Here is a 13,766-nt window from a genome sequence, read left to right on the forward strand (position 1 = left end):
TTTGCCTCTCTTCATTGTTTAATCATGTTTCTGTTGTCAGTCTCAGGGATCCAGTTTAGCTGAGTCAGTTGTACCTGGAGGAGACCAGACACATGGAGATCATGTTGTTGTCTATTCACGGGTCTTCTTAATTCTCACCTTTATTCTCTTCAGTCCAGTTGAGCACCTCTTACTGCTCTGCTTTGTTGTTTTCTTCTCTGTTGCCCACCTTGGTGCATTGCTTTTCATTCTTGGGTGTTGATAACAACCCTTTCTTGCACAGCAGACATGATGTCTTCTTTATCTGAAATGCCAGCCGGTCCCATTCAGTCGAGACCCAGAGAGCTGCTTTCACTTGACATTTAACTAGTACCACAAGTTGGTCTTTCCTGTTGGCTCCTTCCTTGGTGCCTTGGATCCTTTCTTTTAACCAAAATAAAATGGAAATCACTTGTCTTTCATTGTTTCCCCATGGACCAAACATATTGTTAGCCTTAATTAATTGTTAAATTAATCAGCACAAGTCTGCCTGTGGAGTCGAAGTTCTCATCCAGAGAGAGCAGCATTTCAGGGAATGGTCTGCTATTCCAGGGCAGGTGCTTTTGTACCAGAGAGAGGTGAGAGGGCAAATTCAGAAGCAGGTTTGTAAAATTTTTGCATGAAAATAATTGAAGGAGTTAGATTTGATAAGTGCCAAGTTCTGGAATCTGAGTTAATACTTAAAGTGCAGCATGTAGGACACTTTTAGCAGTTTCCTAAATAATTCTTAAAATAAATGAAGAATAATCATAGATTAATACTTTCCTATCTTCTCTTCATCTGTTGCTCTTGAAAGCATGCCATATGAGACCTTTCCCAACTGATGAGAATTTTGCTTCAGTGGAATGTCATCTCTCTCATTATTTTTCTGGTTAACAGATACATACATCTCCGTTTTTCCTTTTTGTAACATATTACCATTTCTAGAAGGACTATAGTCCCAAATATAGGAAAATTTCCTTTAATTAAAGAGAGAATTGTATCCTCTGTGCCCCTTGCCCATATTTGATTATGTTGCCATGTGTGGGACCTAGCTTTTATCCAAGGGAAATACTTATATGAAGTCTAAAAATAATTTCTGCAATATGAGAACCCGTATGGTCCACGGGAGACTCAAGAATGCTCAAGTTCATTGTTAAAGAGCTCTGGTTAGCAAATATCCATTTCCCTTAAGAAAAGTGCTAGGGAAATTCCTCTTGAATCTGCTGTGCTTTCTCTTTTCAACAAGAAGCTACATTTGATCAAAGAAATTGGCATCTGTGCCTAGCCTCCTGTCTATAACCCTCAGTATCACAGCTTGATTCTTTTATTTTGAATAGAAGTAGACTATACTCATGGCATTTACTGTAGGTTGACATTCATCTCACTTTCTCTAAGTATTCCCAACATAGAAATGTTATCTTTTCCAATTATATTTAAAATGATGCTCTGGACAAAACCAAAATGGAAGCCTCTTTTGCTAATCTACACTTCTAGGGAATTGGAATAATAGAGTTCATTTATTTTATTTTGGTGTGAAGCCCTTTTGAAAACAAAATAAAGATTAACTTACTTGAGTATTTTGATCTGTTTACATTTCCTTTAATTCAGATTTATTTGGTTCAAATAAAGAGGGAGGATATGTCTGATCATTTTTAACTCATAATAAACTACAAATAAAAATTACTCAATTGCTAGTGGTTTGGCCTTTATTCAAGTAGCTTAAAGAGAAATACAAATGGTAGAATTCTGATTTGCCAAATGACAACTATTTTCTGATGAACTCTATACTTGTTTAGTGGAAAATTTTAATGTCTCAATGTAGAAATAAAAATAAAAACCTCCTGAAATACCATATCAAAGAAACAACTTTATATTGAGTGGTATTTTTGTGTAAAATAATGTTATCTGTTTCTTTTGCTAGGTTGATGGGAATATGAGCAAAATTTATTGCCAAAACCTTTGCTTGTTAGCCAAGCTCTTCCTGGACCACAAAACGTTGTATTATGATGTCGAGCCATTCCTTTTTTATGTCCTTACAAAAAATGATGAAAAGGGCTGTCATCTGGTTGGATACTTCTCTAAGGTAAAAACAAGAGCCAGCATGACCTTCATTTTCTTTTTCAAATTGTTTTTGTTGACGCCCAATTCTTTGACAGAGCTTTATTATGATTGTAATTTGAATAAATGACACATGTTTCTGGAAAGCTCAGGTTCTTGTTCAGGACTCATTAAAACAACAACAACAACAAACAGCAAAAGCTCCGGTGCCTAGGAAGTGTGTAAAGGAGCTGAGCTCTGTGTGCCGTCTTGTCTGGCAGCATCTGTGTAATGCTATAATTCCTGTCTTGCAGACTACCTAGCATCTTTCATATTCTAGATGTGAAGCTTATTTCCTTTTCCCTCTCAAGTAGAGTCAACATGAAGGTTTCTGTATAATGTAGCATTTAAGACAATTCTCATTTCTCCTCATTGCATTCCCTTTATGGTCATCTCAGTGAGTTAGAACATTGGCATTTGGACAGTGATGCTTATGTAATGACTGGTTTTACACATTTGTGTCTTATTCTCTGTGCTATTGTTTTAAGATCTAAAGTAGCTTCACTGTTAGAAAGCCTAAGTCTCTCCAGCTGTTAGCATAGGAGAGACGTTGACATACTGGGTAGATATCTTATCTTTTTCAGTGGTTCAAAGTGATTCTCTCACATTCTTCTGCTGAAAGGCTTCTGAGAAACAATAACTCAAATGCAAAGAAAGAAAATTGGGTTTGGAGATCTTTGCAAGTTTATGACAGTTGGGAAATGATTTAATATACCAGAATTGTATATAAACAGTGAAGGTAATTATGAGACTCCCAAGCAGAAGGTAAATTATCTGAACCATGTGTTTTATTTACTTTATATTTTTCTCATATTAGTTGATAAGATTAGTGAATTTTAATGAATGTACTCTTGTATTACATAAATGGAATGCTTTATAAAAATGTCATTCTCATGGGGGACCAAAAGATAGAATATATATGAAGGTACTTTGCAAGCTGTAGTTATTCTAAATTTTAAGAATCAGTCCAGAGACCGTAAACAAAGATAAGAACAAGTGACAGTGTTCATGGAAAACTGCTTCTATGTTTTAATTCATGTATTTGGTAAAACTTTAAACTGAAAAAAAAAAGAATGCTAATATACATGTTTCAGATTCAAAAAATAACGGAGAATTAACAGAATAATACAATGAGTAGGAAATTCACTTATATTTATTAAAAATCTTAACTTTTATTTAGATTTGTAAAGATCTTTTTCTCCAAAAATTTAAAAAGAATATTGGTCTTGATTGCCCTCCTTGTTAGAAAATGGTGTTTCTCTAAATGTATATAAGTTTAAATGTGTCTCTTAATGGTGCCTACTGTCCTTTTCCTGCTGAGTCTTCATGTTGCCTCTGGTTTGTACCCACGTCTACTGTCAATTGGGACTTGCCATTTGTAGCTTTGCCTCTCTTCCTCCCAGGTTGCTTAACATTTGTACTCAGAATAAGATAAATTTCTCTCATTTTGTCACAGTTTCTTCTATGTATGGCAGTAGCTACTGCCCTTTCTTTTTATACCTAGGACACTAATATTCTTTTATAGACACACACACACACACACACACACAAACACAAATACTAATATTCTTTGGTGGTGTAGTGAAACAAAATGTGATCTAAAAAAAAACCATATTAAAAGACTGAATACAAATTAAATCATATTCTAATGTATAAATTGGGATGTGGAGGACCATGGCCCATTGGGGTTATACTTAAGCCAAAACCTAGAGGATATTAGAAAAGCAATTGAAGAATAGCCAGAGAATGGCCAATATTACATGCATATGACTTGCCAAGCACATAATATATGACTCTAAACAGGAAGGAAATAAAGAGAAGTTATTTTATTTGTAGATTAAAATTTAGTTGTAGCAACATGTTAGGAAAAAAAAAGGAATCTCTTTGGATTGAAATGGCATCAAAGGTAAGTCCTTTTAACGCTGGGTACATCTGTTTTTAGATGAGTGACCCATTTGTCTGACTTTGCAAATAGACTAATTATTTGAACCTTTGGCATTGAGGTGCACATCCAGTGATGGACAATCCATCTTCTTAGGAAAACTGACACACATTATTTCTTCCTTCTCATTTTTTACAGGCCCCAAAGACAGCTATGAATATGCAAAAGTTGGGGGCACATCTTTCTCACAAAGAAATCTTTAATTCTATCCTGTGGGGTTTTTTCCACAACCATTTCCTGTGATCTTTCAAATAGGTTCATTAAAGATCTGGGTGTTCCAAAATAATTCTTTGATGTGGTTGGTACATTTGTGGTCAATCTTACTTGTGGTTTATGTTTGGCCAGAGCATTCACAACCTCAAAAGCCTTTTTCAGGTCTTCTCTGTGTAAGTTTTGGCAGCTCCTGTGTACTCTAAATAAAATTTTGCTGCACTAATGTCATATCCCATGAAAATTGCATTTCTTCCCTAACTTTAACACTGTTTCCCACCGTAATCTTCCCAATCTTCCTCCTGGTTTCTGACTGTTGGTAATATTTGGGCCTCACTTTTGTTTGGAGGCTTTAGCGTTTCTTGATATTGCTGTCTTTTTTTGTTTGTTTGTTTTCCTGGTTTGAAATGCAGATCAATTATTTCTCTAGCTTTTTAGTTTTACTTTTTATTCGTAGGAAAAATGAATTTGTGCAAAAGCTACCCACACATAATATTAATTTTAGTTTCACTGGGGCATTTGCTCAAAGGCAGAAGACAGATTCCTGTTGCTGAGTTGGAAATTTAGCAAGGTAGCCAACTAAGTCCCTCTTGGTGACTCTGGATGCTATTTTCTGCATCTTCTAAGTTGTTTGGGCAAGGAAAGCGTTTCTTCCAAACTGTCTTTATTCTGTCCCATTTGATTTATATTTCCTTGGAATCTTTATTCATATCTTCCGGTACTGGCTTTCAAGAATAATTGAGAAACATTTTTGGAGTTGATGGTCTGTCGTTAGTTGATAGTTTGATTGATGAACACAGTAGGATTATTTTGCTTGATCCTGACCTAACACTTGGCTCACCTTACTGGAATATTTTACAAGGACAGTGGTGGGTGCAGGGAATCGCCCACTTCACCAGAGCTCTGACATACTTGATCTGTTTCTCCTTCCCTTAGGAAAAGCTTTGCCAGCAGAAGTATAATGTCTCTTGCATAATGATCATGCCCCAGCACCAACGGCGAGGATTTGGACGGTTTCTCATTGATTTCAGTAAGTGAAGTGCTGTATTTACTTTCATGATCCAGGGAGCTGATGGCTGTTATGGGAAACAGTAACACATAAAACTTTATTTAACCTTTGTTGTTTTTATCAATAGATAATGGGTTTTCTATATATATTTACATAGGTTAGAAAATCTTCCTCAAGTGAAAAATATACTGCTGCTCAGTCATTGTACTCGAGGAAATTGAGGCTAGATCTCTCTGCAGTGTGACTAGCGCACAAAGCCATTACACTGAATGAACCAGCGGAATTACATTCTATTCGGTGGTGCTTGTGCTCATTAGCACCCAAAGAGGCAATTATTTGCGATTAAAGCTAAAGGAAGTGTTATTTAAAAGGATTTTCAGCTTTCTAAAATTTCACCTATAATCCTTATACTGTACCAAACAGAAAAGGAATAGTTCCATTTAGAAAAACAGTTCTTTAGGTAGCCTATCCTTTGGGTCTCTCTAGTAGAAATAAATGTATTTTCTTGTGCTAATTTTCCTTTTCTCTTCTGGAAATGATTACAATGTTGGTATCTAGAGGCTTCCCAAGAAACATTTGTTTTATATACTTGTATCCTGTGAACCTCCTCAATTAAAATTGGAATAAAATATAAATATATGCATAGGATAACGTAAAAAAAAAATCAGTAGTTTATTTTTTCTCCTTGTTTATATTATATTGGATATATAAATGTAGTGTCAGGGCAACATTTGGAGAATTGATTCAAAATACTCAGATTAGATGAAAGCCAGGTACCCTATGATAATAATAATTTCTGGCCATGTGAAAATCTTGATGACTGGGAGCCATCTTGATGACCAGATTGCAGTTTGTCTGATTTGAAACCAAAAGAAGAAAAATTTAGGAAATCACATAGTCGTCTTAAGGTGCATCAGTATGAAAACCACAATGTAAATGATGTAAATGCGCTCAAGGAAAACCATGAAGAAATATGTTGTCTAATTCTTTATCATTTGTTCAATAACCATTCGTTATTGAAATTTTAAAAGTTTGGGTGTAAAGTAAATGTAGCAATTTTGGATAGATTTCTGTAATTTATTGACAATGAAGGATAATATTTTTTAAAGGAAATATTTTTGGTGGAGTACTTTTTATATTTTTAGGTAATATTTCCAGTCATTGATTCATTACCATAGCCTTATCTGTTTTTTCCTGGCCGAATTATCCAGGAAACTCGTTATCCCATGCAGTGTTATCTTATAGAGGGTTCACCATTTTTATTTTGTGGAGTTCTAGCTATGGTCAGTTTTAGGGGTGAAATTGATTGTCTTTGCTCTGGAGTTTTCTATGGCAACCATTTCAAATTATTCATAAATACTAAAATAACTTTCTGGTATCCATAGTAGCTATTCAAGTTTCAAACGTTTGATAGTGTCTTTGTGCCTGCAGAATAAGGCAAACTTCTTGGCTCAATATTGAAGATCTTTTTAACATCTAGTTCCATCCTATCTTTTTACCTACTAATCTCCTTTTCCCTCAAATATTCTAAGCACGTTCTGATACCTCCATTCTTTGTCCATTCATTTCCCTTCCCTGAAATGACCACTTCCTCCTCTGCCAACTTCTGTCTTTTCATATTTCCAACTCACTCTTAATTCCTTGGATATCTTCTTTTTTGGACAAGTGCACTCAATAATTGAATTTTATGTATTTTTGTTGATTTTTTGTTGAGTATTACTCAAAGTGATATGGTCACTGCACACAATAATTTTTACTTAAAATAAAAAGGAACTGGTAGTTAGTGAAATGCAAGTCTCTAAATACAAGTAGTATCTTATTTGTACAGCTTGATCTGGCACAGAAGCCTTCGTCAAAGAGAGTAACCCAGGTAACAAAGACATAAAAACTGTATTGCAGTCTACCTTATGTTTTTTGTTTTTATGTTTGTTTGTTTTTGTTTTTTAAATTTGAGAAGTTGTGGGTTTACAGAAAAAATCATGCATAAAATATGGAGTTCCCATATACCATCCTATCATTAGTACCTTTCTCCCTTGTGTTTTTAAACATGAACTATGGAAAACAGTGTAACCTTTTCTGGGTGGCTCTGGGCCATCGTGGTGAATGCTTATCCATCAGTATACATCCAGGCAGTACAGTGCTGAGGATGTAGCTTTCAGATTTTCTCTTTCTTGTACTCTAGGCATGGCTCCTATGCTGGAGTGGGTTAAGGAGTGTGCTGAATGATCTGAGTAAAGTTGAAAGGGGTTGAAATTATTCCCCCAGAGAAGAGGATAGTAGGAGAAGAATTTTATAATACTCAAAGAAAATGGCAACTGGTATAAACCCAATTAGAAATTCCATTTAAAACCAAAAGACCTCCTTTGCTACAGAGGTTTTAAAGAAGATAGAGTGCTGAAAAAATTGATAGTATCTCCTTCTTTGAAGTTACTTAAAATAAGGGTAGATAATATCTTTCTAGAACGATTTACATCCATACAATCTTTTGCAGAGGGAGAGGATGAACCCAGTGACCTCTCATAATCCTTTTGACCTCTTAATTCAGAGTTCAAGGCAAGAAAGATAGCTAAAAGTGCAAGTTTTCTAAAATCTGTACTGGTTTTTTAAGGGACCATTTAAGATTTGATTTATTTTATTTCTGTTTTGTACATGAGCCTGAGGATCTTTTGGTCAAGAACTACTTTTTCGGTAAGTCAGACAAAGTTGTGAAGCAGTAAAATAGTTTTGTTTTGTTTATAATAGTTCCTAGGTTAGCAAGCTGGAACAAGAAAGCTATAGCTGCCTAGCTGCCCTCTTGCCAGTGGATTGCAGCTATGGGTAAAATATAGTAAGTTGTGTGTGCATTAACAACTTGAGAACACAAGGCTTCGAACGCTATTCTCCAGGATGCTATCAGTTGGTCAAGAGGGATGGAATGGTCGTCCACAGGACCGAACACTGCCCTTGGAATAAGATGTTCATCTCTCTCTTCCTAGGTTGGCTTGTCTGGGATTTGTCAGAGCAGGGCTTCCCAGCAGGTCATCTGCAGAGCCTGGCCAGAGTGACTCAAGTCACCAACTCCCATCTTGCTCATAAACCACCTCATGGGTTTTGTGACTCTCTGCCCAAGTCACATGGGGTGGAGGAGGAAGTGGCCTCATGGACTGAAGCTGATACCACATCTCTTTTTCCTAGATTCTCTGTAGATCCCTCCTCTTCCACAGTAGAAAATTATAAAGTCCTTTCCGTCTCTGTCTCCATACCCACCCACTCCAACCCATCCTCCATCCCAAATAGGTATCTCAAGACTTCAGAGACGCCCCCCTACCCCGAAATTTTTGCAGTTTTTGCTTCAGAGCCTTCTGTAGGCAAGGTAATTAGTTGCTTTTCTTCCCAGGCACTGCTGGCTGTTGCCTGCTGTCCCTGCTGCCAGAGCTGCCCAGCTCTGACTTACCTATCTTTTATTTTGAAATAATTTCAGACTCAGAGAAAAGTGACAAAAACAGTACTAAGAATTCCCATATACTCTTCACAGAGATTCCCCGAATGTTAACATTTTATGACATTTACTTTTATTATCTCTCATTCATATACATAATTGTTTTCTGAATTATTTGAGAGTAAATTGCAGACATGTTGCATCTTTACTTCTAAATACTTATGTGTGTATGTTTTCTAAAAACAAAAATGCTTTCATACATAAGCACAGTACAAATGATCAAAATCAAGAAAATAATATTGATTCTCTGCTATTATCTAATCTACACTACCTTGTTCTGAGGTCCCTCAGTCTAGGATCATGTGTTACATTTAGTTATGTCTCTCGAGTCTCCTTTAATCTGAAACAGTGCCTGCATCATTTTTTTTGTCCTCGCTGCATTGACATTTTGTACGGTTTCCCTCAGTTTGGCCTCATCTGATGTTTCCTCATGATTGGATGCAAGCTATACATTTTTTGACAGGAAGTAGCATTGTGTCCTCCTCAGTGCATCTTATCAGGAGTCATAATTTATTTATCCTATTGCTGAGTTAAAGTAGTGCCTGTCAGATTTCCCTTTGTAATCAAGTATCTGGTAAGGAGATATTTTGGGACTATCATCTAATTTTCACCTACTAGTTTTAGTGTTCATTAATTTTTCTTATCTAAAATAATTATTACCATGGTGATTACCACATGGTGGTTTTCTAATTCCATCATGTCTTCTGCTTATTAGTTGGCATTCTACTATAAGGAGGAGCTTTCTCTTCTTCATTGAGGACTCAGAGATTCTTATTTTATTTTGTGGATTATGATTTGTTGCTACCGTTATTTATGTTGATGTTCAAATTGTCCCAGATTTAGTCAGTGGAAACTACTTCAAGCTGGCTTGTGTCCTATTGACATGTCCCAATACTTTGAACATTTCCTTACTTTCTGTCACCACATGATGTTCCAGAGTCATCCTTTCATCTTGTTCTTTCCTGACCTAGCCCTGGAATCACCCATTTCTCATAGGAGCTTTTGTTCCTTATAGTGGAGAAAGATGTTTAGAAACCAAGATCCTGGGGTGTCACTACTAAGCCCTCTCAGAGGACAGAGCAAAGGAAGGGAAGGAGAGAGAGAAAGAAACAAATACACACACACACACATATACACACTCTCATACATAAAATACACACACAGATACCCTTAACATGAGTTCATACTATAACCTTCCATTTTAGTTCAGCAGCCCATGGTTTTATTATATCCTTTTCCCTTTTCATATTTGTAACTTCCTTTCCTGACAGTGAGAAACCTGACCTCATTATCCACAACATATTTACTTATATGCTCAGTCTTAGGACACACATTAAGTAGTTTCAGAATTGCTAACTCATACCACTGTGAGAAACAAACCTCCTATCTAGAGGTCAGTTTTTGTATACGGTTCTTTTTGGCTTTAGCCTGAGTGTATCTAGTTGAAATACTGTGTTCAAATGTTACTTGGGTTAGTTCTTTAAAATTTTTTCTCCTTCAGTGTGATTATGGCATTCATTTGAAATGCAATTAGGCTTGTTTTTTTTTCTGTTTGTTTACGAGTTTGGGTTTTCCTCCATCTTTGTTACTTTTGTTTGTTTTTGTTTTTTAAAGAATGTAAAACATTAACATGATTTTAAAAATTAAGAGCTATATTAAAAGGGCGTACCCAGAGAGCTGTTACTTCCCAAACTCCCTCTACCCACCATGTTCCGGTTCACTGATCCTTTTCTTGTAGGTCACTCATTTCCTTAATTTGTAGTTTACCTTTCCTTCCTTTAGGTTATTTCCCATATATCGCAATTTTCAGGTTGCCATAGTGAGTAACCTTGGGCATATATATTTTTGTTTTGCTGTTAATGTGTCTTTGGGGAAAATTCCTTACACATTGTATTGGTGGGTCAAAAGTGAATGAATTGATAGTTTTGTTAGATGTTGCCAAATTCCCCTCCAAAACGATTGAACTGATTTGCATTCCCACTAGTAATGTGTGAGTATCTGTTTTCCCTTGCCAACAAAATATATTGTCACACTTTTAAATTTTTGCCAATCTGATAGGAGAAATAGTATCTCAGTGTAGTTTTCATATGCATTTTAAGAGTTTTCTTATATATTAGGGATAGTAGTCCTCTATTTTTGACAAGTTACAAGTATTTTCTACCAGTTTGTCAGTTGTCTTTTGCCCTTTTTATGATGATTGTTTTTATTTGTGCTTTGTAATGCAAAAGATTTTTTTAAATTTTTAAACTGTCAAATTTACCAATTTTTTATTTTAATTTCCTGTGAATTTTAAATCATAATTAGTAAAACTTTTCATAGACTCAGCAATGTTTTCACCAGTACTTTCTTGTAGTACTCACGTGGTTTCATTTTTATATTTATATCTCTGATCTATTTGGAATTTATTCTTATATTGGATGTGAAGTATGAATCTACTCTTTTTCTCCGCAGACCGTTCATTAAAAAGTCCATCCTTTCTCCAGTTTGAGATACCACCTTTATTACATACTAAATTTTCTCAAGTACTTGGGTCAATTTATCAATTCCTATTTCCATAATTATTTTATTTGGAATGGCTGTTGAATTTGGCCAAAGACTTTTTCAGCATCTCCATCAGTACAAAGATAATCATATAGTTTTTCTCATTAGATCTTTTAGTTAGGTGTATTATAGTACTGGATTTCCTAATATGGTCTAAATCTTGTGTTTCTGGGATTAATCTCATTTGCTGTGTTAGTTTCTTAATATAGTATTGGATTCTCTTGCTAAAAGTTTATTTAATAGTTTCAGATTAATATTCATAAGGAATTCTTTGTATTACCTTTTTATAAATGTCTATATCAGGATTATTTATTAGTGTTACAGGAAGTTTTTCTATATTTTCATTACCCAGGGACAATTTCTTGGGACTATCAGGTCTTTGAAGGTTTGGTAGAATTCCCCTGTGAAACCATCTGGGCCTAGTACTTTTTAGTGAAGAGATTTCTTGATAACTTAATCTGTTTTTCCTATGGAAATTGGTCTGTTTATGCTTTCTATCTCCTTTAGTAGATGGAGCAAAATGACAAAGAAATGTGATAATGACCAGATGTCCTTAACTGGCAGGGGTAGAGGAGACATAAATCTACATGGGCCTCTCGGTCACTCAACAGATATCATAATCCTCTGACCTGGTGTCCAGCAATGCTGAGACCCCAGCGTAGGTGACAGCCCATGCTGCAATAGCTGCAGCGAGACCAGAAAAAGCCACAATCATCAGCTCATACATGGGATTCTCACACTCATCATCATTAAACTAGAAAAAACTTGAAAATAAAAACAAGTACTTTAACAACGCTTCATTCTTTTGTTTAGCATCCTATTGGATAGTGAAGTATGTCATAATTTGGAAAAGGTTAAAACGACAGAAGTTGCATCTCTGTCTCCTCTTAAAGAATGAGAGATGGTGCAGCCCCTGGATCTGGTGTCTGGTGACAGCTTTCTTCTGGAGAGAGGGGGAATTCATTGCCACAGTATGAGCACCGGTTTTCTGCACACCAGATCTCCTAGAAGGAGAGTCTCAGTTTTCACTGGGCTCCTTGTTTGTAACCTAGACATATGAATGAAGGAATACCCAGATAATGTGAAACACGTCTAATAAGCAACCAGGATTAGCATGAGTGAAACAAAGCCAAATTAAAGTTTTTATTAAATATTGGGGACTTAAGGTCATTAACATTTATTGAGATTGTTGTGATCTTCGTAAGAAGGCACATTATAAAATCATGGAAATACAGAGGAAATGATTGGGATGATGACTGTATGTAGACCTGAGAATCAGGGTCATTATTCTAGTCTTTGCCTTGAGTCTTCCAAAGTCCTGTGTATATTGATTTATTTACTCCTCACAACAACAAATGAGGTGTGTGCTTTTAACCCCATTCTACAGATGCAGAAACTGAGGGACAGTAACACAAAAATAAGTGACATGGCTGCAATTTGAACCCAAGCACTTTAACTCTTAAACACTAAATTCCATTGCCTCACATGTAGAAATAGCTAATAGAAATATGAAGAAAAAAACTTATTAGTAATTTTAAAATGCAAATTCAAATAACTGCAAGATTACAGGGTTTTGCCTGTCAATGTAGCAAAGATGTTAAAACTTGCTCAAAACTAACTAAGTTGACATAAAATGAACACTGTTATATTGACACTAGAGAAAGTATAAATTGGTAAACATTCTCTGGGACTTTGACAGCATGTATCAAACTCTAACAGTTATTTTTAAAGTTAATTTAAAAGGAATTTATTCTACAGAAATCAATGAAGTGGGTTAAATCTTATGTTTAATATAGCAGCATTGTTTTGTTTTCAATTATTTTTTATATAGTCGGCTTCCTCCAATAATTATAGCAATATAAACTCATGGTAGAAAGTTAGAAAAACATGGATATAATAGCAGGAGAAAATGGAATCCCTCATAATCCTGTCACTCAAAGAGTTAATGTTTTGGAACATTTGTCCTTTACAATGTCATTATATATAGTAGGAAAAAAATCCTGAAATAGCCTTGATATTTGAAAGTAAGAGAGAACCATTAGACCCTGAGAAAATTATACTAAATCCACAAATGGAATGTTATTAACCATTAAGAATTATGTTCTGAAGAATTTTTAATAAAATAGGAAAATGCTTATGATAAATAAGTGGCTTCCAAAATTATAAATGTAATTGGTTCTCCATAGCCTAACGTGGACACAATAATTGTAATAGTCCCTAGATTGTAACCTCTTACAGCAGTTAACTCTATCCCTGAATTGTAAGGCCTATCTCTAAACTTTGAGGTGCTGATCCCCTAGCGTATGTTGTCACAAACATTGGGACTGGTGCTTTGATGTGCTGAGCCCTCGAGCATGGGACTTGCCCTTATGAAGCTCATTACCACAAAGGAGAGTCTAAACTTGTATGTAATGGTGCCTAAGAGTCTCCCCCTGAGTACCTCTTTGTTGCTCAGATGTGGCCCTCTCTCTCTCTAACTGAGCCATCTC

At 35.5% G+C, this 13,766-nt stretch overlaps 1 protein-coding gene across 6 annotated transcripts in view; it reads left to right on the plus strand.

Moving 5' to 3' along the window:
• KAT6B (lysine acetyltransferase 6B) overlaps nt 1–13,766 on the plus strand; it is a 214,847-nt gene that overhangs the window by 163,092 nt on the left and 37,989 nt on the right. For all 6 annotated transcript variants that reach the window (XM_037803692.1, XM_037803690.1, XM_037803694.1 and 3 more), the window contains exons 12-13: nt 1,922–2,083; nt 5,186–5,279. In XM_037803692.1, the coding sequence (XP_037659620.1) occupies nt 1,922–2,083; nt 5,186–5,279 (256 nt within the window). The remainder of the gene's footprint in view (nt 1–1,921; nt 2,084–5,185; nt 5,280–13,766) is intronic.

This window comes from Choloepus didactylus, chromosome 15 (assembly GCF_015220235.1).
Source record: "Choloepus didactylus isolate mChoDid1 chromosome 15, mChoDid1.pri, whole genome shotgun sequence".
Classification (NCBI taxonomy): domain Eukaryota; kingdom Metazoa; phylum Chordata; class Mammalia; order Pilosa; family Megalonychidae; genus Choloepus; species Choloepus didactylus.